This window comes from Chionomys nivalis, chromosome 10 (assembly GCF_950005125.1).
Source record: "Chionomys nivalis chromosome 10, mChiNiv1.1, whole genome shotgun sequence".
Lineage (NCBI taxonomy): Eukaryota > Metazoa > Chordata > Mammalia > Rodentia > Cricetidae > Chionomys > Chionomys nivalis.
The window spans coordinates 18,017,401-18,044,073 of record NC_080095.1 but is presented as its reverse complement, the minus strand read 5'-3'; the positions used below and the strand labels follow the sequence as shown (position 1 = coordinate 18,044,073).

Here is a 26,673-nt window from a genome sequence, read left to right as displayed (position 1 = left end):
TACGATGCCACCATCATTTTGGTGGTATTTCCTGGACATTCAGTTAAATTTGGACTATGCACAAAAGAATGTCTTTGAGTGACTGGAACTCTAGAGCAGGGATGAAATGAAAGAGCAGTGCCATCGTAGAGGACTGTCTTGTCCCATCCCTGCTCTCATCTGATCAAGTGATTTCAGAAGACTTTCAAGAACCAGCGATTTTCAGAATTGCTTCTGAGTTCCTAGATGTCTCTACAACAGACTTTAAGGCCAAACGAAAGACTGGTGACGCTGACTCGTGGGAAGAAGAACGACTCATGGGAAGAAGAACGTGTGTGCATCTGCAGAGATGCCAACTCCTCAGCTGCGCCCGCAAGACCCAGGGGAAACTGTGGTGATGCCTAGAACATCATGTACTTCAAGATCATCAGGCACAGCTTCTGACTTGAGGTAGAAGCCGGGGCTGGGGTATAGCTTCAGTAGTGGGGCTTTGCCTAGCATGGCTGAGGTTCTGGGTCCTACCACCCGCTCTGATCCCCAAAATGAGAGCGTGTGAGAGAGGCTGAGGGAGAGAGAGAAAGGACAACTCTCAAAGAGTAGTGCCCTTTCTCCCTGTCTAGGTTCTATTGGCTATTTGCTGAGGGCCAGTTCTATCCTGACTCCCTCTAGCCTCAGTTTACCCATTACTCATTTTTTTTCCAGGTTGCAGCAGAGTTACCTGTCTGTGTCCTCTCCATCCACCTGGTTCTGCAACCCACAGTGCTCTGAGTCAGGTGGTGTGGTCCAGATGACTAACCCCTTGGCATGGTGAACTTTGTGATGATAGCCACTGGACCAAAGAGACAGAGGCAGGGAAGTGGCTGATGACTGAAGGAGAGGAAAATCATAGTCAGCGTCCTTCTTAGGAGGAGCTGAGCTGGGTCCCAACTTCTCTGATACTCCCAGCTCAGCGATGGAAGGCTTGTGGTTTGGAGATGCTTGGGCCACAATTTTCTCTAGATTACTATAATTTTCCTCTTGTCCTCACTGGCAGCTGCCATTACAGAGGCTGCGCTGGAGTACATCAGGGCGGGCAGTCAGTGAGGAGCTTCCCCCCCCACCCCATACTCTGAAGTTTTCCCAGGCCTGCTTTCATGGTAGATGCTTCTAATTGTCCCTCCTCCCATTCTTGCAAGGTACTCTGGACCCGCCCCAGATTCCACATCCACCTCTCCCACACAGTGTCCTCTTTGGTCATGTGGAAGTCTGATGTAGATTTCTAGAAAACCCTTTACAGAGGTAGGCCAGGTAGATGGGGGGGGGGTAGTCAGTGAAAAGCAGGCTGGATTCAACAAAGGAGGGAGGCCCCTGACTTCCCTATCGAGACACTGGGTAGGCTCGTGTGCTGGTGGTAGTATCCTATCTACCCCGAGGTCTCACATCTGACTCTTTCACCACCCAGATCCCCTCAGACCATGATCCTCCTGGGCAAAGGGGTAGGAATTTGATGGCAGCTCAGTTCAACCTGGCAGGTATTATTAACGCCTACTGTGTACAGTCTGTGCACAGGTGACATCTTGGTGGGTGCCTCAGTAGTAATGGGGGTCCACTGGTTAGGAAGCAGTTAGCAAGCTTGGTCAGGGGCCTGGGCATGGAGGGAGCATGGGCGGGAAGGGGAGGGAGTTGATGGTATTGCAGATCACTGTCTATATACCTGCACTTTACAAAGCACTTTATTGTTTGCCTGTTGTTGGCTGATAGTAGAAACTGTGATTGGAGGTGTGTGTGTGTGTGTGTCATAGACAGAGACCCTAGGCTCTGAGAGGGTGTCAGGGATAAACCATACATTTCCAGATGACTCTAGCTGAGGCGGGATTCTTTCCCCAAGAATAGGGATAAACTTTCTGCTGATGGGATACTTCAGAATAATGCCTCTAATGGGTCTCCTACTTAGAACCCAGTGTGATCCCTCTGAAAGGTTGGGCCCTATGCTCACATAGCCCTGTGCCCATGCAGCCTATGAAAGTGCCTTTTCTCGATGGTTTTGGTACTTAGGAGCCTTGGCTGGGGGGTGTGTCCACCACCCCTTTACCCTGTTCTTGGACAGTCACAGCAATGAGTAGTGCCTGACTGGCAAGGCATAAATAAACTCCTATGCCCACTGACTGATCTTTGTGTTAGGTTGGGGTGAGCAGTGGACTCCCATCAGAGACTTTAGGGTGTAGGGGCCCTAGTCTGTGTGGGTTGTGAAGGTGTGTGCGTATGTGTATGTGCATGTTAGCTTATGCATCTGCCCGAGTGTGTGCCTGTGTATGTGAGTGTGAGTCCAGTGCATGGTGGTGAGTGGCTGACGTGAGAAGAGACTGAGTGGATCTCTCCCAAACTCCAGATGCCCTAGGTGCAGACTCCATGTTTCCCCTTTTGCCCTAGTACCCCACCCCATTTCCTAGTTTTGCCCAGCAGCCAATCTGTGTGGCTGGTGCCACTACAGGGTTAAGAGTGGTGGCCAGTTTCTACCACCTCCCTGTTCCCACGCCCCATTCTTCCTGGCTGTATGGCTGAGACAGCCCCTTACTGCATGCATAAATGGGGTACTTCTCCTTTGAACTGCCAACAGTCTATTCCTTCCATTGGCTTCTCTTCCCTATGGGGAGTGGGCCAACTTGTCCACCCTCCAGCTTCTGCCCCCTTGCTCGGGGCTCTAATAAGCTCCCCAACCCCTGATCACCAATCTCCAGTTTTTGGATTAGTTGGGTGGACAAGAATGGACCCACCTCCTTATACCAACTTCCCCAGCCACTTCCCAGGGTATCTGCCACCCTGCGGTGCTGGCCTGGGACCCTCAGGACCAGATGGCGTATCCTGATTGGGCTGCTGCATCACACCTTCAACAGAGTCTCAGACACCTGCAACCTGACCCTGAACGAAGGTCCATCAAGATGTGACATCATCCATCAGGCTCCAGGTAAGTTCCCTGCACCCTCCACGGTGCGGGTAATGAGATTCAGAAACCATAGGGCAACATACTTCTTTTCCTGATGACTATGAACACAATAATTTGAACTGATGGTCACTGATGACATCAGAGTTTTTCTGAGAAAGCACTTTGTTGGGTGATATACCAGTAAGGTTTGTTATGGGCAAACAAACTCAGAGGTAGCTGGAAAGTTCTGGCAAACCAGTCACAAATCTATTGGACGATATGCTGGAGGCCACATTTTTGCTAACTTTTCAACTTGCCATGAAAGCTTGGGTGGCCAATTTAAAAGGAAGAAAATTTAAAAGCAAATTAAATAAGATTGATTAGATTAATGAGAAGGCTCAGCAAGTAAAAAGGACTTGCTGTACAAATCCGATGACCTGAGTTCAATCCCTAGGACCCACTGTAGAAGGAACAACAAGACTCTCAAGAAGGTTGTCCTCTGACCTCCACACTGTATACCCACTCCTACATATACAATAATAATTTTTAAAATGGACCCGGGGAGGAGGAGAGATGTGGCTCTCTAGAATTCCATATGGAGATCTTGTAACAGAATCTGCTCACCAGGCCCGGCTCAGGGCATCTGCTGTTCCTACCTGGTATGACTCCCATGCTCAGAAATTCTCTAAGCATCAAGCAGGGTTAATGATTTGCCATTTTGAATGGGCACTGTGGGGGATCGATCTGGACAGCTGGCCCACACTGACCTTCAGAGAGGGGTTTCCAGGTTCAGCCTTGGGTTCTGGCTTTTTTCTTCTGCTTGTTTCGTCTTGCGGGGGAGGGGGTCCATCTCCTGCATGTCTGTCACCATGGACTTCATCATCATGACTTCCATCACCTCTACCTGGCCTCTGTCATCATCCTGGGTGCAGCATCTCATCTCTGGCCAGCCCGGCTTCCATCATCTACCTCATCTCCATCATCCTCGCTTCTGGGCTCATTCTGGCCGCCAGGGCCTTGTACATGGTAGGCTTTCATTCATTCGTTTGCACATTCGGTGAAGGTCTACTGTGTGCCAGGCCCTGTGCCAGGCATCGTGTAGATGGACGTTGCCCTTGGGAGTCCACACCTCGGGGAGACACATGCAAGCCGCTGGATGGCAAGAGAGCCTGTGTCAAGGCTGCTTGGGGACATGGATGTGGAGAGGGGGTGGTGGGTTCAGATTCTACCCAGGTATTGCCTAAAGAATCTGCAAGGAGAGGCCATATGTCCCTTCTTAGTTTGCCATGGGTGGCCTGTTCCAGAAGCAGTACCAGGTGCTCAGGCCATTAGTGCTGAGACCCTTCCCGGATGGCTCACTGCCAGGCTCCTGTCCCCTAGCAGCCTTGTTTCCTTGTACTCTGAACTCTGGTCTCTGGGTCAGCACCCCTGGGTGTTTGCTTGGTTGGGGGTTGGTCTCTATACATTTTGGGGCTCCAAAAACGATGATGGGGGGATAGGAATTGCTCTGTGGCTATTAATGTTTTTTTTTTTTTTTTTTTTTAAAAAACATGGTCATGTGTTGTTAAACATCTATTTTGGATATTCCTGGGTCTGAGAAACCTGTCAATTTTCTTAAGAGGGTGGGCTTACATGTCTTAAAAGTTCCCTTATGGTTTGGTGTGTGTTTAACATTGGTGGAGCACGATGGCCTTCAGGGCCTGTTCCAGATTCCTCAGGAATGTTCTGTTGGGGGTTAACTTGTATATGCTTTGTAGGCTGTTCCCTTGACTGTTTTCTTAGATTCAGAACTGGGACTGGGTTGGATGTGTTGACACCTTGGGGCCTAGAGGGCTGAGGTGGCTTCCAGGTGTCTCTTCAGCCCAGGACACTACAGTTTCTCTGGGAGGGCAATCTCTACATGCTCATGAAAGGGAACCTACTCTTTACCTCAAAAGTCATACCGACAAACCCCACCATTGTACGCCACTGTGAGCCCTCACCTCTCCTTAGCTGTGACACACCACATTTCTCACCCACGTGTCCCACTGACCTTCTCACTGGCTTATGTGTCCCATAATGCATCACCTGAAGGTTTTAGCACCATGAAAGTTTTCCCATGCATGAGTCACGTTCAGTCTCTCCTTATGGCCACGTGTGATGTTCCGTGTCACACTTAGCCTCTGTCACCTCCATGTTTCACTAGATCCAGTGTCTAATCCCACATCACATGGATCCTCTTACCACAATGAATCCTTCCACACCCATGTGTCATGCCAAATCCCTCTGTCTCATACCAAGCCCACTTCATGTGCTGACTGTATCTTAGGAGCCTCTCGTTCATGTCACATTGCCTCTCCTGATTACTGTGTCTTCTTCCTCTACCTGAGACACAGGGCCAAGGGTCAAACCAACCCCCTTTCTCAGTTGTGTGTTCTACTGAGCCCCTTCTATGGTGTATCTCATGGTGTCCCCTCCAGTTACCACTATGGCTGCTCCAACCTATGTATATATATCAAACTAAGTCTTTCCAATGTGTCGCGAGTACCTCTTCTAGTACATCATACTAAAGCCCACCCCCATTTATTTCCTATTAAGCCCCTCCTCCACTGAATTATCACTTGGGGTCCCTCCTATAATTCTTGTGTCACCCTGACCTGTGTTCCTATTCGGATATTAAACAGAGCTATCTAATCACCCATGAGCCTCTCCCTAGTCATGTGTCACAATGGCTTTACCCCACCATGTGCGACATGGACTCAGCTCCCCCTCTCCTGATACCATGATGAATTCCTACCCCAACTCCTGTTGTGTGTTACATTGAGTGCCTCTACCAGCCTCATGTCACCCTAAGTGCTCCCCACTTGAATGCCCCGTAGAGATCCTCCTGCATCCAGAGGTCACACAAAGCTCTCCCCATTCCAATCACACAAGTGACCCAGTCAAAGCCGTATCTTCTACGACTTGTTTTTATTCATGATTCATACTGAACCTGCTGATGTCACACCAAACCCACTCCCCTCCAAAGTGTCCCACCCAGGCTCACGAGGCCCTCCCCCTTCTTAGCTTTTCCCCATCGCGTGTCAATCAGACCCCCTTCCTTCCTTGCTGTGGCCACAGTCTTTCCACTGACATGGCACACCCACCTCCTCCTCCTCCACCCTTGGCACACCCTCTTCCATTTGTGCTTCTAATGCAAACTCCTGACAGGCCATGTTCAGACTCCCTCCCACCTCCCTGTCAGCTAGGAACATGTTTCACATCAAATTCCTCCATCCATGTGTCACACAAGCCCCTTGTATGTCAAATCAAACTCCTACTCCTGTGATGTATCATTCCATAGCCCCCACTCATAAGTGACACTGCATCCTGCCTCCAATTGTCTCTCCTCAGTTACACACCCACTGAGTCATGCACTCGGAGTCACATGGAGCTCCTTCTCAACCTACATGTCCTACACCAAGTCCTCTAGCCCCTCCCCTCTCACGTTGAGCCCTCGGTGTACACACGGAACTTCTCTCTAGTTCTTTAAACATGCTAAATCCTGCCCCTTATGTGTTACCTAAAGCACAGCCCCCACACTATTCTGAGGCCATCTTCTGTTCATGGGCCATGCATGCTGACCTCGTGCATGCTGACCTCGTGCATGCTGTCCTCATGCATGCTGACCTCATGCATGCCAACCTTGTGCATGCTGACTTGGTGAATTTCATAGTCCTCCATTCCAAGAGTATTTCACCCGATTTCTCTGTGCATTCATATCCAGGTATCATACCCACCAAGTATCATATGTCACACCAAGCCCTTTCTCCACTGATTATCATAAGTCCCTCTTCCATCCATATGTCACTTGGAACACTGCCGTCCTGTGTCATATAGAGAGAGTTCCTCCACCTCTGTCACACTGAACCCCTTATATACCCATTGGTCATACTGAGCTCTGCCCCCTGTACCTCAAACAGAATATCTCCCCAATGCTTTCTAGCCAAGACCTTCCCCCCTTCTGACAGACACATGGGCTCTTGTCTCCTCATGTCTTTGCACTCACTCCTATATCACACGACACCCCTCCTTACCCTGTGACACACTGAACCTTTTTCCTCTCCCTTGGGTCACGTGCACTCCCCCTTTAGTCACCTGTCAGACTGAGTCCCTACCTCCTGCTGAGTTCCTCCCCACGCCTCTATTTATCATGGAACACCCCTTCCAGTAATGTGTCACATAGAAAGCCTCTGTCCACATGTGCCATGTAGCTCTGTACTTACCCATGAGCTTGTGTGTGTGACATTTTGATACTGGGCTCCTCTAGTGTGTTGCTCCAAAGCCCTCTCTCACCTACTCGTGTTTCACAGAACCCTTCCCCTTCTGTGTGCCACTCAGCCTAGCTACCCTCTTGAGTCTTTCCTCAATCATGTGTCCCACAATTCCTCATTCCTCCTTTGTGGAATACTAAGTCCCTTTCTCACCAATGACACTCAGGGCTCTGAACTCCTCACCTTCTCACAAGACTCTTGATCTCTTTTCCTGCAGAGTTTCTCATTTAGACCCCATCATATGTCAAAACAGATTCTGCATCCATGTCACACACAGAAGGCCTCCCATCACCCATGAATCACAACAAGGGTCATGAGTCACACTGAGTTTCTCCTCAGGTGTCACATTCACCCCCACCGCCCACCCCAGGTCACAGTGTTTCTCTCCCGTATTTTCATATGCAGCATCCCGTTTTGTCTCACTGCGACTATCTGCTTAATCTCAGATAGACCTCATCCACCTTGCTGCATTCCCAAGATCCTCTGTGTTCATGTGTTACATTTCTTCTGATGTGTCATGCCAGCATCACATTGTGTTCTCTCCTCTTCCCATCACCACTGTGTCTTGCAGAGAAAGTTCCTCCATCATGGGTCATGCTTAAGCCTAGCCCCACACATGTGTCCTGTAGGGCACTTCTCTCAATAAGTGTTATGCTTATCCTGTCCCCCATTCATGTGCCCTACAAGGTGCCTCTCCTCCACATATGTGTAATGATCAGTCTAGCCCCATGCATGTGTCCTATAGGGTACCCCTCCTTCCCATAAGTATAATGCTCAGCCTATCCATACCTATGCATCCTATAGAGAAAGTATCTCTCCTCAACATGTGTCATGCTTAACATGTGTCTTCCTATGTGTTAGGCTTAGTCTAGTCCCTGCTATGTGTTTGTAGAGTACCATTTTCCATTATATGTCATGGTTAGCCTAGTCTTGCCCATGAGTTCTATATAAAACTAGTCTCCCCATGTGTCCTATACATCACTAGTCTTCCCCATGTGTCCTATACATCACTAGTCTCACCCATAAATCCTATACATCACTAGTCTCACCCATAAATCCTATACATCACTAGTCTCACCCATAAATCCTATACATCACTAGTCTTCCCCATGTGTCCTATACATCACTAGTCTCCACATGTGTCCTATACATCCCTAGTCTCACCATACATCCTATACATTACTAGTCTCCCCATGTGTCCTATACATCCCTAGTCTCACCCATGTGTCCTATACATCCCTAGTCTCCCCATACATCCTATACATTACTAGTCTCATCCATACATCCTATAATCACTAGTCTCACCCATGTGTCCTATACATCACTAGTTTTACCCATACATACTATACATCTCTAGTCTTAACCATGTGTCCTATACATCAGAAGTCTCCCCATACATCCTATATATCACTAATCTCCCCCATATGTCCTATACATCACTAGTCTCACACATACATACTATGCATCACTAGTCTCACCCATGTGTCCTATACATCCCTAGTCTCCACATGTGTCCTATACATCACTAGTCTCACCCATGTGTCCTATACATAACTAGTCTCACCCATACATCCTATATATCACTATCACTAGTCTCACCCATGTATCCTATACATTACTAGTCTCACCCATGTTTCCTATACATCACTAGTCTCACCCCATGTGTCCCATTCATCAGTAGTGTTACCCATACATCTTATACATCACTAGTCTCGCCCATGTATCCTATACATTACTAGTCTCGTCCATGTATCCTATACATCACTAGTCTACCCATACATCCTATACATCACTAGTCTCACTCATATGTCCTATACATCACTAGTCTCACTCATATGTCTTATACATCACTAGTCTCACACATACATACTATGTATCACTAGTTTCGCCCATGTATCCTATACATCACTAGTCTTCCCCCTTGTCCTATATATCACTAGTCTCACCCATGTGTCCTATACATCAGTAGTGTTACCCATAAATCCTATACATCTCCAGTCTTACCCATGTGTCCTATACATCACTAGTCACACCCATACATACTATACAGCACTAGTCTCACTCAGATGTCCTATACATCACTAGTCTACCCATACATCCTATACATTACTAGTCTCACCCATACATACTATACATCACTAATCTCACCCATGTGTCCTATACATCACTAGTCTCCACATGTGTCCTATACATCACTAGTCTCCCCATGTGTCCTATACATCACTAGTCTCCACATGTGTCCTATACATCACTAGTCTCCACATGTGTCCTATACATCACTAGTCTCACCCATAAATCCTATACATCACTAGTCTCACCCATAAATCCTATACATCACTAGTCTCACCCATAAATCCTATACATCACTAGTCTCCACATGTGTCCTATACATCACTAGTTTCACCCATGTGTCCTATACATCACTAGTCTCCACATGTGTCCTATATATCACTAGTCTCACCCATAAATCCTATACATCACTAGTCTCCACATGTGTCCTATACATCACTAGTCTCCACATGTGTCCTATACATCACTAGTCTCCACATGTGTCCTATACATCACTAGTCTCCACATGTGTCCTATATATCACTAGTCTCCACATGTGTCCTATACATCACTAGTTTCCACATGTGTCCTATACATCACTAGTCTCACCCATAAATCCTATACATCACTAGTTTCCACATGTGTCCTATACATCACTAGTCTCACCCATGTGTCCTATACATCACTAGTCTCCACATGTGTCCTATACATCACTAGTCTCACCATATGTCTTATACCTCACTAGTCTCCCCCACATGTGTCATTTGTAGCCTAGCCTCATCCATGTGTCCTACAGAGTACCTCTCCTCGTCATGTGTCATGCTTACCCTATCTCCATTCATGTGTCATGCCTAGCCTAGCCCCACTCATGTGTCATGTAAAAGACCTCTTTCCATCATGCTTTCTGTTTAGCTTTGCTTCCTTTGTGCATTATATGCAGGTCCTACTGTTTTTGTTTCCCACTGGATTCCTACCAAACCCATGCTTACGTGAGCTTACATGCTTACAGTGTCCTCCACTGTAGTGTGGTATCGAGGTTTCTCTACCCATGTGACATGACAAACAGGTCTCCCCACTGCAATCTCCCAGGGAGCGTGGTCTCACCATGTGCTACTGATGTCTGTCTCACTGGGTGCTCATGTATGTCCCACTGAGTTTCTGCCCAGTTCATGCCACATTCAGTACCCCTTTCAATCATGTTTTATATATAGCTTGTCATCTACATGTCATGCCAAATTCTTCCAATACTGTGTCAAAAGAAGTCCCTCTTCTGTGTCATGGGTGACCCTCTTGCACAGGGGCCTCACACTACCTACTCGCCATTCACATTGGGCCCCTCCTTTCCTCATGTCGCGTGGAGCTCCTCATTCGCACGAGTGCCACAGGGCTCCCTGTCCATTCATATCAAATGAGCACCTCCAAACATGTGTCATGTAGACCTCATCCCTTCTCATGCTCCAGATGAGTTACATGAACCTTTCCCCTCATGTTATGAAGCTCCCACCTCTGCATGTAACACACTGAGACATTCATCTCCCTCATTTCATGGAGCCCACCTCTGCATGTAACACATTGAGACATCCCCTTCCTCCCTGTGTCATGGAGCCCTGCCTCTGCATGTAACACATTGAGACATCCCCTTCCTCCCTGTGTCATGGAGCCTGCCTCTGCATGTAACACATTGAGACATCCCCTTCCTCCCTGTGTCATGGAGCCTGCCTCTGCATGTAACACATTGAGACATCCCCTTCCTCCTTGTGTCATAGAGCCCGCCTCTGCATGTAACACATTCATCTCCTCCATGTCACAAAGTTACACAACTTAAATGTGCCTTTTCTCCAAGTGCACCATGGTGTCTTATTGAACCCCTCTTTTCCTGAGTCAGAGGGTTCCTCCTTTATCTGTGCCCCTTTAGTCCTCCCTCGCTTGCAGGGTTCATGGAGCCCCTCCTGTACATGTGAGTCATACGGAGCCTCCTCCCCACGTGTCATTGAACTCCTCCTCTCTCCCATACATCATGGAACCTTATTCCTTACGGATGCTGCGTCGAACCCCTCAGTCTCTCCAGCGTGTGATGGACACCCTCCTGTATATGTGTCGTGTGAAGTTTCTGCTTTCTTCCAGACGACTTTGATTTCCCCCTTCTTCATGTGGCACATCAGCTCCTTCATCTCCCACGTGTCATGGGGCCACTCGTACATATGTCCCCTTGAGACCCTCCTGCTTCCCATGAGCCATATAGCCTGTCTCTCATATGTGCCACTTGGAGACCGTCTTCCCTCCTGCATGTCACGGAACTGGGCACATATGTGTCACACAAACCATTTCTCCCAGTGTGTCACACTGAGCATCTCCCCTCCCCCACCGGCCATTCGCAGCCTCTGACCACAGTGTCGGGCTGCACGCACCCTTTTCCCATTCTTATGTCACATGCAGTTCTTTTTTTTTTTTTTAAATCTGAGTTATGCTGAGTCCCTTCCCACTTGTGTTGCCTCCCACCCTTACTTTTTGTCCTCTCCACACACTGTCCCCTGTTATCCTAGACCAGCAGTGGAGGTGGGGATGTGTGAAGCAAGGCTGGCAATGGGGAAGGGGATGTGGTAGTCGAGAAAGAATGCAGGAACAGCAAATATGTTTTTTTTTTTTTTTACTTTATTCATATATAACCTGATGTGCACATGCCATTCAAACTGGGCATGGTGACACAGGTCTGTCCTCTCAGCACTTGGAAGCCCCAGGCCAGAAGATGGAGAATTCAAGGTCACTCTGGGCTACACAGTGAGACCCTGTTTTGAAAAGAAACAAACAAACAGGCAAGCAAAGGCAGTTTGTGTTTTTAGTTATTCATGGAATTATTTAACTAGCGCCAATCTGAAGCATTTCCCTCGCCCTCAACAAATCTAGGGAGCATTTAGCTGTCTGCCTGCAACCTGTCCCCTCCCTGCTCTGAGCAGCTGCTAACACACACATTGTCTTTGGGGTTCCATCTGGGGCTGTATAAGCTCCTGCTGGTTCCCATGATTTTCTTCTAGGTCTCCAGAGGAGCCCCTTGGATACGAGCCTGGACAGAATGGACCTTAGAAGCACATTTGGCGCTTCTGTGGCTGCAAGCATCCCTTCCCCTTCCTCTTTCCATCCTCTCCCCTTCCCCCATCACCTGCATGCGCTGCCGCCTCCCGGTGAATTTAGAAGAGGTCGGGTTGGACAAGGAGGGTGGATGGGTCCACACTTCCGCAGGTGCCCTAGGGCTGGCTGCCCCTTCCTGTCCTTTCTCTAACTACTAGCAGCGGGAATCTGTCCTACCTGTCGTCCGGCTTATCGCATTGCTTCTTTTCAGGAGGAGGGTCGCATCTCATCGTAGTCAGAAGTTGGGGGGTGGGAACGGCGTCATGCAGGAGTTGATTGCACAGCCATTCAGCTCCTATATGATGCCTTTCTTCACCCCCTTCAACCGCGTGTGGCCTCCAGACCCTCCTCTGCACCTTGGGCTTTACCCCCTTCAACCGCGTGTGGCCTCCAGACCCTCCTCTGCACCTTGGGCTTCACCGGGATGTATCTTCCAGCTTGCTCTTGCCTGGCATGCTTTCTTTCTTCTCCCAACAGCCTTCCCAGTCTCTATAGGGGTTGCCTGGGGCTGGGCCATCTCTGAGGTCCTTTCTCGGAGGGGGAGCTATATCCCTGGTGGGACATTCCCTGGGGCTGGGCCAAGGGTCACCCCCTGACTCTGTGGCCAAGGGTAGACAGGTCAGAGGTCGATCCTGGGCCTACTCTGGGGCTTCTCCCACTGGGATTCCAGGAGCTGTTCTCTCCTGGACGCCCTCTGAGGGGACCCAGCTCACAGGACAAAGGGGTGGATCCCGGAGAGGTGGTGTCTTTGTTTGCAGGACAGGGGGGCAGGGCTGGAACAGAGCAGGGCTGCGCCTTACCAGTGCTCCCAGAACAGGGTCTCCTTGAGGGGCCTCTGCCTCTATCCAGGATTATTTTTTTATGACCAGGAGGCTGAGGTCCCTTACAGGCGGCCTCTTACTCTCTCCTTGAGCCCTTTTGGAGACGTCTCATCTCATTCACCTCAGATCGTGGATCCCCTAAGAGCTGTCAGTCACCTGGTTCTTCCTCTGTGACACCCCTGCCCAGGCTGGGTGCCCTAGACACTTCAACAGCACGATGAGCAGCTATCCGAGTCCTGTCTTCTGTACCCCAATAGTTCAGATCATTGTATGCATGGGGCGGGGGCACCTTCATCCCCACGGCACTTACCATTATTAACTGCATTAACCAGCTACGGCGGCCAGCCCAGGCACACAGGAGGACCCTGAGTGGGAAGCCTTGATGCTGTGAAAGGATTTGAGAGCAGGACTGGGGTGGGGGCGACCCAGGGCTCTGCCCTTCCCTTCCCCACCCTTCCTTTGCCTCATATCTCTTCCCTGTTCCCTTCCTTACCGCCACCCCCTCACCCCCGCACCTCTTCCTCCTACCTGTGCACCTTGCGTCTTTCAGGGTATCAGGACTGTCATGCTGGCCCCTGAGCTCTCACAGGTGGATGGAAGTCCAGATGATGTTCGCTGTTCAGGTGTCAGATTGTGTCTGATCGAAATAGATCGTACTAAGTGGTCCCCTGTTCCCAGCAGCAGGGCTAAAGGTGGGTAGGAGCAGTTGCAGGGGGTAGGGGAGGCGGTGATAGCTTATCTATCACCTTTCCCTTTCTTACTAAGGGGCCAATCCAGGTTACCTAGGTGGGCAGCAATCTTCTTCCTCTGTTCCAGGCTGGTTAGGAGCTGGTAAAACTCTTGGCTCAGGGTCCTGCGTGGGAACCTCTAACGTGACCCATGGTCACCTGTAAGAGGGAGTAGCAAATCCAGTCCTGCTGGTGAGTAGCTGGAGTATATGCAGTTACCGGCTCTGGAATTGATATGCCCGGCCTGTAGCCTGCAGGGGCATCTTATAAGGGGGAGGACGGGAGGCAAGGGAGGGGACAAGCAGGGTGGCCAAGGGAGGGCCTTATGCTCTTCTTTGTTCCCGGATGCTCTCAGAGCTCTTTGGATGGGGATTGAAGCTGGGAAGTGGGGGCACTTCCTCGGTGGGTGGAGTCTGCAGCCAGGGGCTGGTCTCCAGTTTTCACCTTTACTGTGGTGGGAGTGATGTCATAATCACCTAGCAGGAACTTTCACACCAATTTCTTTCTTTGCTTTTCTCTTCCCCAGGAGAAAAAAAAAAGGTTTGTGTTGTGCTTTTCAATCTCTTTTTCTAAGTGGCTCCGTGATAACCTGATAACCGACTGCTTTAGCGCGTTACTACCTCTCTTTACTGCCTGGGCTGCCTTTTCCTCCTGTAAATGGGGACAAAGCCCCTGCTGGGTAGATTGGCAGGCCAGTGGGCCTTTATTGGTCCTTCACATTCTGTGTATGTGTGGGAGGTGGGTAAATGCACCCACCTCTGTGATGACATCATCGCCATTGAGAAGTTTCCTTTCCCACTTCTCCTGGTTCCTGTGGAAGGCCTTGGGTCCCCTGGCAGCAGCAGGCACATACGCGTTGTCTGTTCATCCACTGCACCCAGACAGGTCCTCACCAAGCAGGGACAGAATTTTGTTTTTGAGGTCCAGCTTTGTGTGTGAGGTCCCCAGGGTACAGCAGTGGTGTGCTTGTTCTCCCCATTAGGACCCCAGTCCCACCTCAAGGTCACGGGCCCCTTCTTAGTAATTCCAAGCAGAGTGTTGTAGGAGCCGGGGAGTACTTTAGGAACCAAAGGCTCTGATGATGGTCTTGTCTTGAAACTGACCCCTCTTTTAGGTGCCCCACTTAGGGAACAGGAAGGCAGGTCAGTGGGAGGGTGGTCTTCCTGCCATTTGGGGCCAGGGATTTCTGTAAGCAGTTTACTTAAGGAATGCTGGGATTGTTGCAGCTGGACCTCTGACCCTGACCCATACCATGTCATTTGGGGCTGTCTTAGAGAGACAGACAGACAACAACAGCCTCTGTCTCTGGGGCTGTTGTGATGTCAGATGTATGTGGGGGTCACGTGTTGGGTTCTGAGACCATAGGTTGTGAGGGTAGAAAGGGCCCAAGGTGAGAGGATAGAAGCCATAAAGGAGGTTCCCCAGGCCTGCCTGTGGCCACTGCTCTCTGCGGTGCTCTCTGTACTATGATTTTCAGAACAGATGACACCAGAAAGTTCCTGGTTGAGATGGGGGATAGGAACTCTGTGATGGTCGCACTCAACACTTCATTGTGACCCCTTTGAAATCTTCCAGAAGTCCCCCATAGCTCTTCACGATGCATATGGGGACTGATGATAGGAGAATTTGTCCTCTTTACAGGGCCTGGGAGGGGGCACTGGCAACTTCCTTAGGAGCAGGACAAAGTGCTGAGATGAGGCTGAGCCCCTGACCTGAAACCGGGGATCCTGCCCATGATCTCCTGGTGCTGCTGTCGGGGGTAGATTCCTCGTTAAGGAAGGTAGACAGTAGCCAGTTGCTCCTTGGGACTCACGGGTGCAGAGGGATCCCAGTGTGGGCTGGAGAGGGCATAGAGGGATGTGGTCTTTGGCTCTCAGGGATATTCTCTGGGCCCCAGGCTCAGCTATGTTGCTACAGGTGGGATCACATTGGGTTGTCACACTGAGTATCCAGGGCCTTGACACATTCTCAGGACAAAGGAGGTCTCTTGCAGCTAACTTGAGGTCAGATTTCCAGACAGGATGTAAAGAGCTGAGCTAGGGCTAGTATCCCTTGGATGTGAGGGTCCTGTGGATTGAATCTCCCTACTATCCTTAAGGTCACACTGGGAGAGCCATTTTGTAGACTTCCTGTAGAAGGGGTACTTCTGAGTAGGGATACAGACTTTGTGAATGAGGGCTACTCCCCTTATTGCCACTCCCCCAGGAGCTCCTACCTACTCCCAGACCAGTGGACCCTCAGGACAGCCATAGGGTAGGGACCCGGGTCTTTTTTATCAGGAATGTTTCCAACTGTGGGAATGGTTCCAGGCTGTGTGTGTGGTGTCCCATTAGTCATGAGCATAGAACACGGCCTGACTGCTCCTCATTTGTCATATGACTCGAGGAAGACTGGGATTTTGAGGGCACCTTCCCTCTGCCCCGATGAGTCCCCATGTCTCCTTCCCATGTGTAGCTCCCCTTGGAATGAGCTTGAGGGGGTGAGAGTGGAGTGGCTTCCCTCTCTTTAGGAGAAGAAGGGAGACCTGTTGCTCTGTGTCTCCATGAGCTATTTAGGGGCTAGTCAAGCCCTCCTGCCCATGCCCCTCCCTCCCTTGTACTGGCCCACCCCATCCCTCTCGGCTGACCCCATTCTTTCTGCCCCCATGCTCACTGTTCCCCAAACCTATCTCTCACTATCACCCCCTCCCTTTTAGAACAAAGCACAAAGCCAGATCATCTTTTATTCTCTTTATTTGTGGGGGAAAAGCAGAAGTGGGATGGGAAAATATGGGAAGGAGCTCTTTCCCATCACAGAGAGCAGTGGTCTGCTCAGAGCACTCTTGGTTCCTAGGCACAGTGGGCTGGGTGTCCGGGGCTTCACCAGTGTCCTTTGGGGCTCCCTCCTTTATGTGGGGTCTCTGGCCCCTGCACTGTCCAGTTGTCAGTTTTGGGAAAGGGAGCCCCACTTGGTGGTACCACCTTTTTTTTTTTTTGGTGTCCCCTGAGTCTCGGGGACCTTCAAGGTGGACAAGTCTATCAGGTAAGTCACACTGGTACGTCAGATGCCCCATTGAGCAGCTCTGCTCAGGTAAGGTCAGAGTTCAGAGTTCAGGGTCAGCTGAAGTGTCAGGGGAGCCAGACAAGATGGGTAGCGTGGGGTGGACTTGCTTGCTGGATGGGCTGGGACTCGGGGAGGCATGGCGCTGCAGTACCTCGGGAGGCTGGGAGGGGGTGGAGGTGGGGCCCAGGGGAGTTGGAACACCGGTGTGGAGGTAGAAGGCAGTGGAGCACCCGAGGTCAGTGTCCCAGGATGCACAGGTGGCCACACGCCACTCGGGTGGTGGTGGTGGTGGGGTTTCTGGCATTTGCTTGCTTGGCTGCGCCTGCTGTGCCTGCTCTGCATCTGGCCTGGGGTGACAGGGTCATTGTTGCTCATCACTGCTTCCTCCTCTCATTGCTCTCACTCTCGGCTGTGGGCTTGGGGCCCCGGACAGCTAGGACAGGGTTGTGCAGTCTTGGACAGTTTGGACAGGGTTGCATACACAGTCTTAGCTGGTTCTGGAACGCTGGCAGTCTATAGTCCTTTAGCAGAGATGATGTTGCTGGTTGATGAGTTGAAGTCATGGCCCTTCACAAATGGGTTCCCCTTGGGTCAGGAGTGGCAAGAAGGGGCGCTGGATTTAAGCGAAGCTGGCTGAGGCACAAGGGAGGATGGCAGAGTCTTTGTTGTGTTTTCAGTCAAGCTCATCATCTGATGAAGAGAGTGTGTTGCTGGGTGGAGGAGGCGGTCTTATTCTGGAGGCCATGATCAGGAATCGTGTGAGGGCCTGGGCCACTTCGTCTCTGCTGATCAGAGTAAGTCGGCCATCGGCACCCAGAATGTAGAGTAGGCGGTTGCTGAGGAAAGCTAGGACCTCTGGGTCCAACAGATCTCGTGGGCGGAAGGTGACCGCTTCTTGGTCGCCAAGCAGGGCTTCTTGCACGTCGTTGTCCTGCGCGTCCTGCGAGGTGTCTTGCAGGCCGTCATGCAGGCCACACTGACGGTAACGTTGCAGGTCGTCTTGCAGGGCTTCTCGCAAGACGACATCCTCATCACCAACGACGTGCAGCTCCAAGTATCGGCGCTCGTGCGGGGCAGGGAAGACGTCCTCCTCAGGGTTGGCTCTGATCCCGAAGAAGTGACACAGGGTGAACCAGAACCCAGGGGTGAATCGCAGGCCCCGTGGAGGCTGGGAATGCAGAGCATTACGCTGCCAGCACCTGGGCCGCAGGAACATTTCGGCCAACTGCCGAGCTGGAATGGTGTTGGCACCCAGAAGAGGGGGCATCTGGCTGAACAACTGAATAAGAGCTGTGACCATGCCACTACCTGCAATGAGGCTCGAGTCCAGGATGAGTAGGAGTGTGTGTCGGGGCGGAGGGTATTCCACCTCCAGAGTCGGGGCAGGCAGCGGAGAGACTTGTTGCCGCTTCACCCTCATTATCACCAGGAGAGCTGCCACACTCACAACACTCTTCCAGCGGAGCAGGCAATAGAAGAAGTTGAAGACGAAGGCCCGGACCTGGGCCGTATTGATGTGGGTCAGGAAGCTGTTGAGAATCTGCTCTATCGGGATGGTGGACAGTAGCTCCTGCACCAGGCTCTGCCGATTCAACTCCGCCGACTCTTGATCTGACTCGTCTTCACTGTCCTCAGACTCAGACTCAGAGGATGAATCCCTTTGACCTCCCCTCATGGCAAGCAGCAGCAGTGGCCGCATAAACCTGCCCCTGAAGCCTCTCTGATTTTGACTTCTCCTATAGGACAGGGCTCGGGTGTCATCTTGATCAGGCAACTCCATTACATCAAAATGGAAGTGAGAGAAGAAGAAGACCCAATGCCCGGGGAGAAGTACGGTGAGCCTGTCATTATTCAGAGAGGCTAGATCCTCTGTGTTGAGAAGGATCATGATGGGCTCCTCGGTGTTCTCCAGGTAGCGGCACCACACCATGAAGGAAGCCCGAATTGGAAGGATCCTCAGCTCCACTTGAGGGTAATCCACCTCCATTGGGGAGAGTTTTCGTGAGTAGAAAGCGCAGGTAGCTTTCTTGCCAGTTTCTTCATCAGTTTGGATCAGGGAGGCATACAGGAATGACCCAGTGACGCCTGTTTCCAAGTAGAATGGGTTCTGAGGCTTGGGGTGGTAGAGAATGGGCGCCTTGCGGAAAGCCCTCTTCAGGCAATCCAAGGCCTCCTGCTCCTCTTCTCCCCAGTAGAAGGGCGCGGAACTTAGCAGCTGCCTCACCAGGGGCTCTGCCATGATGGCAAAGTGCTCCACGAAGTGGCGGTAGGGATACATGAGTTCGATAACGGCTTGGAGACACCTCCTGTTGCCAGGGGCAGGGCACCCCGTAATGAGATTCATGAGGGTCTTGTTGATTTTCACCCCTTTGGGGGATAGTGCAAAGCCCATGATTTCTGCGGTCTGGCAATGGAACTGGCTTCTGTCCAGTGAGCAGTAGACATTGTTATAGCGAAAGCGAAGCAGAACTTGGCGGACGTGCTCGTAGTGTTCCTCCTGGGTCATTGAGTAGATCAGGACTTCTTGGCCACGGCAAATCACGTAGAAGCCTAGGATGTCTTTTAGGATAAAGTGAATCTCATTATCAGATTCGTCAGCAAATGAGTACATTGTGAAGGGCCGGTAGCATCTCATCTGGTGAATGGCCAAACCAAATGTTGCTCTCCATGTGTCTTCTGTGCGTGAGACGCTGTAGGTCTCATCGGTTCCCTTAATGTCCCTACGCAGCTCTAGTTTTGTGAACCATGCAGCTCCATGTAATTGGTCAAAGAGTTCTGGCATCATCTGTATGTAGTCCTGTCTGTCCGTCAGCATGTCATACAAAATCCAGTATTCCTCTTGCTGCCTGGCTTTTTCTTGCATCCTGGCTGCCACAGATTCCCAAGGCACCTTGGAAGGACACTCATAAAAGACGTCGTTTCGATCACTGTCTCCAGCCTGCTGAAGCTCAGAGGGCTCTGATTCAGAAAGATCATCGGATCCGTCTGAGCTTGGCTGGTCGGAAGTCTCATCATCTGCTTCCTTCGGGTTAAACACGTCGGCCAGGTCTGAGTACGGGTGTGGCAATCCGGGTAGCAGGCTCACGCTGTATTTCTCCAGTGCGATGCATGGTGGGGGTGGGTGGAAGCAATTCTTCAGGCAGTAGGGAGAGTGGAAGGTGCAACGGCCTCTGGTCCAGTCGACGTCAGGTGAGTGGGTTCGGAGCCACTTGATGCCTAAGACCACAGAGAAGTGGGGCGAAGGTACGATGTCAAATTCAATGTACTCATAATGGTTCTGTTGGATGCACATCAGGGGTTCAGTGTACAGCCAGATGGGTTCGTTGCCAATCAGGGAGCCATCCACGGTTTGGATTGCCTGTGGATAGGGTTTCTCATAGAGCTCCACGTAGTGTTCTTGGGCAAACCTCTCATCCATGTAGTTTCCTTCTGCTCCGGAGTCCACCAGAGCCTGTACCGCGACGCTGTGGTAGGGGCTCACCCTTACCATGAGCAGCAGGAAGATGTGGGCACGGTCGATGTCTGGATGGTACGTATGGGACAGCCAGCTGCTCACCCGCCACTTCTCTGGGGCAGGTGAGTCAATCCAGGTCATGTTCCTTGGGCGGGACTCGGGGGGCAGCCTGAGCACTGCTCTCCTCTCTGCCAGCTTGTCTTCAATTTGCAGGACGACCACCATCAGGTTCTCCAGGGAATCCGGCTGAGGGATCCGGAACAGATAGTGCCTGATGTCTTCGTTGAGCCCATGGCACAGGTGGGCCTGCAGGACTTCATCTGGCCAGCCCAAGGTGGGTACCAGACTCTGGAACTCATTGATGTAATCGGCCACGCTGCGGTTCCCCTGCCTGAGTTTGAACATGGCGTCTTCGGCCACACGTAGCGTCTGCCGGTACTCGAACATTTCCGACATGGCCTGCAGGAAGCCCGCGTAGTCGTTTATCAGGGGGCTGTTCTGCTCTACCAGGGCGTTGGCCCACTCCAAGGCTAGGCCAGACAGATGGCGCATGACAAACTTAACTCGCAGGTGGTCATTGTAGAACATTGATGCGTGGCTCTGCATGGTCATCTGGCAGAGCACAAGGAACTCATGGTAATCTCTTCGATCTCCAGAGAAGCGCCTGATGGTGGGCAGCTGGCCGTCCTCCATGGCTTGTGTCAAGATCTCCTCCGTCACTATCTGCTGTTGTCTGACATCTTGCATTCGGAGGAACATGGAGATGATGGTCCCCATCGTGGCCATGACTTCTTCTGGAGAGCTCCTGGACTGACCCTCGCCTTCAAGCTCCCCACTTCCATCTTCCAGGTCAGTCTCGTCATCTGCCTGGCTCCCATACATGGAATCTATGCCATCGGTTGCCTCGCTGAGTGGATCTGAACTATAGTAGGTCCTGTCCAGGTCTTCGTCACTGTATGAATCTTCACTTTCCTCATATGAGTCACTGGATAGCTCTTCATCAGTGGGCAGCTCTTGCATTTCCTGGACGGAGCCACTGGGTGACTCTTCTCCCTCCTGATCGGGGTCACTGGGTGGCTCTTCTCCCTCTTCTCCCTCCTGGACTGGGTCACTGGGTGGCTCTTCTCCCTCCTGGACTGGGTCACTGGGTGGCTCTTCTCCCTCCTGGATGGGGCCACTGAATGGCTCTTCTCCTTCCTGGACGGGGTCACTGGGTGACTCTTCTCCCTCTTCTCCCTCCTGGAAGGGGCCACTGGGTGGCTCTTCTCCCCCCTGGACGGGGTCACTGGGTGGCTCTTCTCCCTCCTGGATGGGGTCACTGGGTGGCTCTTCTACCCCCTGGACAGGGTCACTGGGTGGCTCTTCTCCCTCCTGGATGGGGTCACTGGGTGGCTCTTCTCCCCCCTGGACGGGGTCACTGGGTGGCTCTTCTCCCTCCTGGATGGGGTCACTGGGTGGCTCTTCTCCCTCTTCTTCCTCCTGGATGGGGCCACTGGGTGGCTCTTCTCCCTCCTGGACTGGGCCACTGGACGGCTCTTCTGCCTCCTGGACTGGGCCACTGGGTGGTTCTTCTCCCTCCTGGACTGGGCCACTGGGTGGCTTTTCTCCCTCCTGGACTGGGCCACTGGACGGCTCTTCTCCCTCCTGGACGGGGCCACTGGGTGGCTCTTCTCCCTCCTGGACTGGGCCACTGGGTGGCTCTTCTCCCTCCTGTACAGGGCCACTGGGTGGCTCTTCTCCCTCCTGGACTGGGCCACTGTCTGAGCCCGCCTCTGCCTGCGCCTGTGCCCCGCTGCTGCCTGGTGTCTCCTCAACGGTGTTGGATGAGCCCTCAGAGGACTCCATTTGTTTTGATGATGGATTCTTAAGCTCCATCATCGTCTCAAATGAGTCTTCAGAGGGTTCTATCATGTCGTCGGTTGGAAAGGACTGTGCTCTGAAGACAGGTAAGGTTGTGATGAGTGTGGTCAGAGACCGCAACCGTGGAGATCAGAACCTAGGGGCAGAAAGGGATAAAAGCAGGAGGAAAAGTAGCAATTTAGGGTCTCAAGACGTCAGGGTCAGATTCTCAAGGACAAAGCAGATGCCCAAGTAATTAGAATCAGAGGGAAACCAGAGAAATTCTCCCTGTATTCAATACAGCCTCCTCCTCTGGTCACTTGGGGCACCTCTGAAGGGGAGACTCAACCCCTGACCTGCCTCCCAGGCGGAGTCTAACTGCCCCGCCTGCCTCCTTCCTCCACTGGAATGAGAAATTCACAGTCCATAAATTTTGTGGAGCAACTGGCCCAGAGCGTCTCTGTGGCAAGCAAGCACCTGGCAGAGCACACTTCTGGCCCATTTTGCCCTGGCACCCATGCCTAGTCAGTTTCCCTTCCTGTCTCTAGTCATTCGAAAGTCATAAGGTCACATCTCAATGCCACTCAAAGTCACTGCTGGCAGGCTTGGTGGTCTAGAGCCAGCACAGCGTGCTTGCTCGGAGGCGGGATCCTGCAGAGAGATGCTTGCTGTCTCACCAACTCTGGGGAAAGAGGAGAAATCGGGCACTTGGCCGCTCTCCTGCCTGTTGGGTCAGCAGCCAAAATAGCTCTTATTTCCTCCTCCAGGCTCCCAGCTGAGATAAGTGGGAGAGAGTGTGACTTTTGCTCTTAATTTTCTCCCCATAATTGTTTATAAAATGCCTACTGTGTGCTGAAAACTCGCACTTTTGTTGCTTTTTCCTAGGTCATACTTTGGGGGGTGGGTGGGTGGGATGGGGTGGATTTTTTGTTCTCAATTTGATCTCCATCCAAAGCCACGCTCTCTCCAGCACTGAGCTGGAGGTTTCCAAACACCACCCTTCCGAGCCTCTCTAAAATCGACCCTCCCAGGATTGCCCTGGTCTGCAGGGCTCCTGGAGCTTCAAACATCTGGCCTCAATTCTGTCCATGCAAACATTTTTGCGTGCCTCTCGGATCCCATCTTTCCAAGTTTCCCCTTTGCTCAGGCAGGGACAGTCTTTTCGTTCCTACAAGCACTCCCTTTTCTCTGTCACTGCTGATCTCCGCTACAGGGGTGTAGCCAACAGAGGTACGAAGCTGGGTGAAAGGAGGGCATGGGACCTTTGAAATCTGTTTGTCCTGGAATTTTTGAAAATCTAGCCATGGGAGGATTTAGTGCACGGAAATTGAATTTAAAGCGATGTATTGGTTTGCAAAACAAATGAAACTATTCACTACCCCAGCCGTAAAGCTATTGTCTTTATAAATTTGACACCTCTGTTCTCAATTTTCTTTTTGAGGGCCACTAGGCTGACCTATCAAAAAGCACACACACACACAAAAGCCCAAACAACAATAACAACAACAATAAAAGCCCAAACCAAAAAACGAAAACAAAACGAACCCAAAAAGCCAAATATAAACAAAAATCTCCTTGCTGTTCTCTATGTAAAATTCCCATGGCTCAAATTCCTACCTTCCAGCCGGATAAAGCATTTGGATCTGCAGTTTCTCAGAATTAGACATCCCCTTGTTAGCATGGCACTTCCATTTGATCATGCAAGCCTTCTGATTAAAGCCTCTCACTGGTTATTTACTGTCTGCAATATTAAATCCAAACCTTTTGTATAAACACATCTGACATGTAAACTTAACCAAAAGACCTTCTCTGGCTAAAATTGAAAAGGCTTTAGCACAATGCCTAAGTTGGACTTGTCATTCCTGGAGGGAGAGGTCACAGTTTCTAAACCTGGTGTACAAATGAGGTAAAACAATCATCTTAGAAACATGCACAGCATTTCACATAAATCAGCTCATTTCCTCTTCATGAAAGTTCTCAATGGCATGCACTATTAGCGAAATGTAAAATTTGACTAATGCATCTACAGGTTCATCTGTCAGGGATAAAAAATCTCAGCAGGTCTCCCATTTAAGCTCGCGGTTTAAAATTTAAATTTGTAGCAATCCGATTATAAAACTAGATGATACATCTGCTTAATAAAAAGTCCACACTTAAAAGGTTAACAAAATTGATCACATGAATGATTGACTCTGCTTTCCACCTTTCAACCAAACATCTCATGTTCTCAATATCTTAATAAGCCCGGATATCAGTAATTAAACTTTTAGCAGGATAAACAATATCTATCTTACAATTTTCTATTTAACACATACACATTTTATCTCTATACTATGAAGTTCCAATTGCTTAGCATAAATTAATTTTTAACCATGTGGTTTAATTGCTGATTTTTAACCATGTGATTTAATCAATACAAAAATCCACAGTTTCATAGGCCACCCCAGAAACCCTTGACTGCCTTCACGCCAAAGCTCTTAGATGATCGCCAAAAGCCCATACTTCTTGCAACACGCATGCACTGGATCCTGTAACTTCTGCTTCCAGCCTCGCAAAGTCTCTGCCTTACCTATGAGACCAAGTCTTAAAGTGATCATAAAGTCATCCATTTCTCAGCAGACCGAGCCTATTCAACACACAAAGTTCATGATGTCATCCCCCTAAAATCTCATCATGGCGGGAGTCCAAATTCCTCAGCATGGCATGACAGTGTACTCCTTGCATGCCTCAAAACCGTGTCCAAACCTGACGTGCTGTGTAAATGTCGTCTGACTTCTCTGCCCATGCTCTAGGTGAGCCAGTCTCTCAGTACAGAAGCCTCACTGCCCCTTGTGCCGAGGGGCAGTGGGCATTCATTCATGCATTGAACGTCAAATCCACACACCTTAGCATAAAGCATGTTTTAAATCATCAGATTCCTTTGGAGACAAAACTATTGACCATTTCCTTCCTTACAACCCTTCCTTGGCCAAATTCCAAGCAGCCCCCTCCCCACACGAAAGGATTAAAAATGGCGTCTCACCCCTTGCTCAGGATACAACAGTGTCCTCGATGTGTGCCTGTGTCACATCTAACCATGTTCTCATAGCCACTATCCTCTCTGCCAAACTCACGAACCGGAAGGAGTCACTCCCAGATTTAAAACGTTGCAAAGTTTCTTTGTAGCACAAAGCCCCAAATTCTTAACAGACACTGCACTATCTTATCATGTCCACTTACCTCCGGGCCAGTCTTTTTTTTTTTTTTTAAAAAAGGCCAACAAATCTTCCCCCATCACACTTTAAGCCATTTATTGGCTTAAATCCGAACGTTTTGGAGTGATATTAGACTCTGATATGTCATCCCTTAGAATAAAATTCACACGTCTTTGCCCAGTTCATTAAATCTGAGCTTGAAACTCCACCTTAAGAGCACTGCAATGTCTCTTAATTGTGCACGACATAAAAAGTCCAGATTCTTGGCATACAGCGAGCATTTGATTTCATAACTGAGCTATGTTATATCTATCACACACAAAAAAACTCACCATGTCACTCCGTTAGAATTGGATAAATCAAAATTTTAAGCATGTGCAAAACTCTCATCACGTCAGAGCTTCTAAATAAATTCCAAATTTCTCTGCACAGTCCCCATCTCGGCCATGTCAGCCCTCTAATTAAAACCTTTCCTCAGCGTCAACATTAATCATATCTCCTTGGCATGCTCTGAGAGTCAAACTTTGGCATGCCCTCAACATAGAAAATCAGAATGTTTGGGCATGATTCTTAAATGTGTGCCTGTTAACTTTCCTATTTACGATTTCTCAGTGTTTCTCGTTGCTTGTAATAATAAAGTCCAAAGCTGTTAGCCATAAAATATGTTTTATCATGCTTTCTCCAGGCTTATCTCCCACAAGCAAACAATCTCACTATTAAGTTTTTTTAAAGCCTTTTGGCGGAAGCCCAAAGCCCTTAGTGTGATAGAAAATTTTGATCCTGCCACCCCTCAAAATAAAGTCCAGATTTCTACCCCAGAAATCCAAATCAATTTACAGTACTTGCGCTCGAGATCTTTCCACACACTTCCAGCAATGCCGAAAAGTCGCACTAGCTTTGAGTGGCACTCTCATTTAACCAGGGCATTCTCCGCTCCCAACTGCTTACATTTCATGTCCAGGACATAAAATCCAAGTGCCCCCATGCTGACTGGAGCCTGGAGTGAGAATATCTTGTGTTGAAACTATGTAGATCGCGCTGTATGCTCGGGGATCTAGACCTTAAATTGTTTTGCACGAAATAAAAAATTTTAACCATCTGTAATGCCCTTCCTATTTTCTTCTTAGGCATTTGTCTAGAAAGACTGAGTTTCGTGTCCCCAATTCCAAACTCATCTTGACTTTGGTGTTCCCAGAGCTCTGTGTTTTTCAGATCTTTAGTCCATTAGTTCACCCAGCAGTCTGTTC

At 50.0% G+C, this 26,673-nt stretch overlaps 1 protein-coding gene across 1 annotated transcript; it reads right to left on the bottom strand.

Annotated features, from left to right (window-relative positions):
- Nucleotides 1–17,567: 17,567 nt before the first annotated feature.
- Rtl1 (retrotransposon Gag like 1) lies at nucleotides 17,568–22,326 on the bottom strand. Its single transcript, XM_057783183.1, has 2 exons — nucleotides 21,804–22,326; nucleotides 17,568–21,209 (listed from the first exon to the last, which is right to left on the bottom strand). The coding sequence occupies exons 1-2, from the start codon at nucleotides 22,302–22,304 to the stop codon at nucleotides 17,613–17,615; spliced, it is 4,098 nt and encodes a 1,365-aa protein (XP_057639166.1). The 5' UTR covers nucleotides 22,305–22,326; the 3' UTR covers nucleotides 17,568–17,612.
- Nucleotides 22,327–26,673: the final 4,347 nt, after the last annotated feature.

Coding starts and splice junctions, on each gene's coding strand:
- Rtl1 (XM_057783183.1), bottom strand. CDS start 22,304: ATGATAGAACCCTCTGAAGACTCATTTGAGACGATGATGGAGCTTAAG. Junction 21,210..21,803: donor AAGAGCCACCCAGTGACCCC/GTCCAGGGGGGA, acceptor CTTGAAGGCGAG/GGTCAGTCCAGGAGCTCTCC.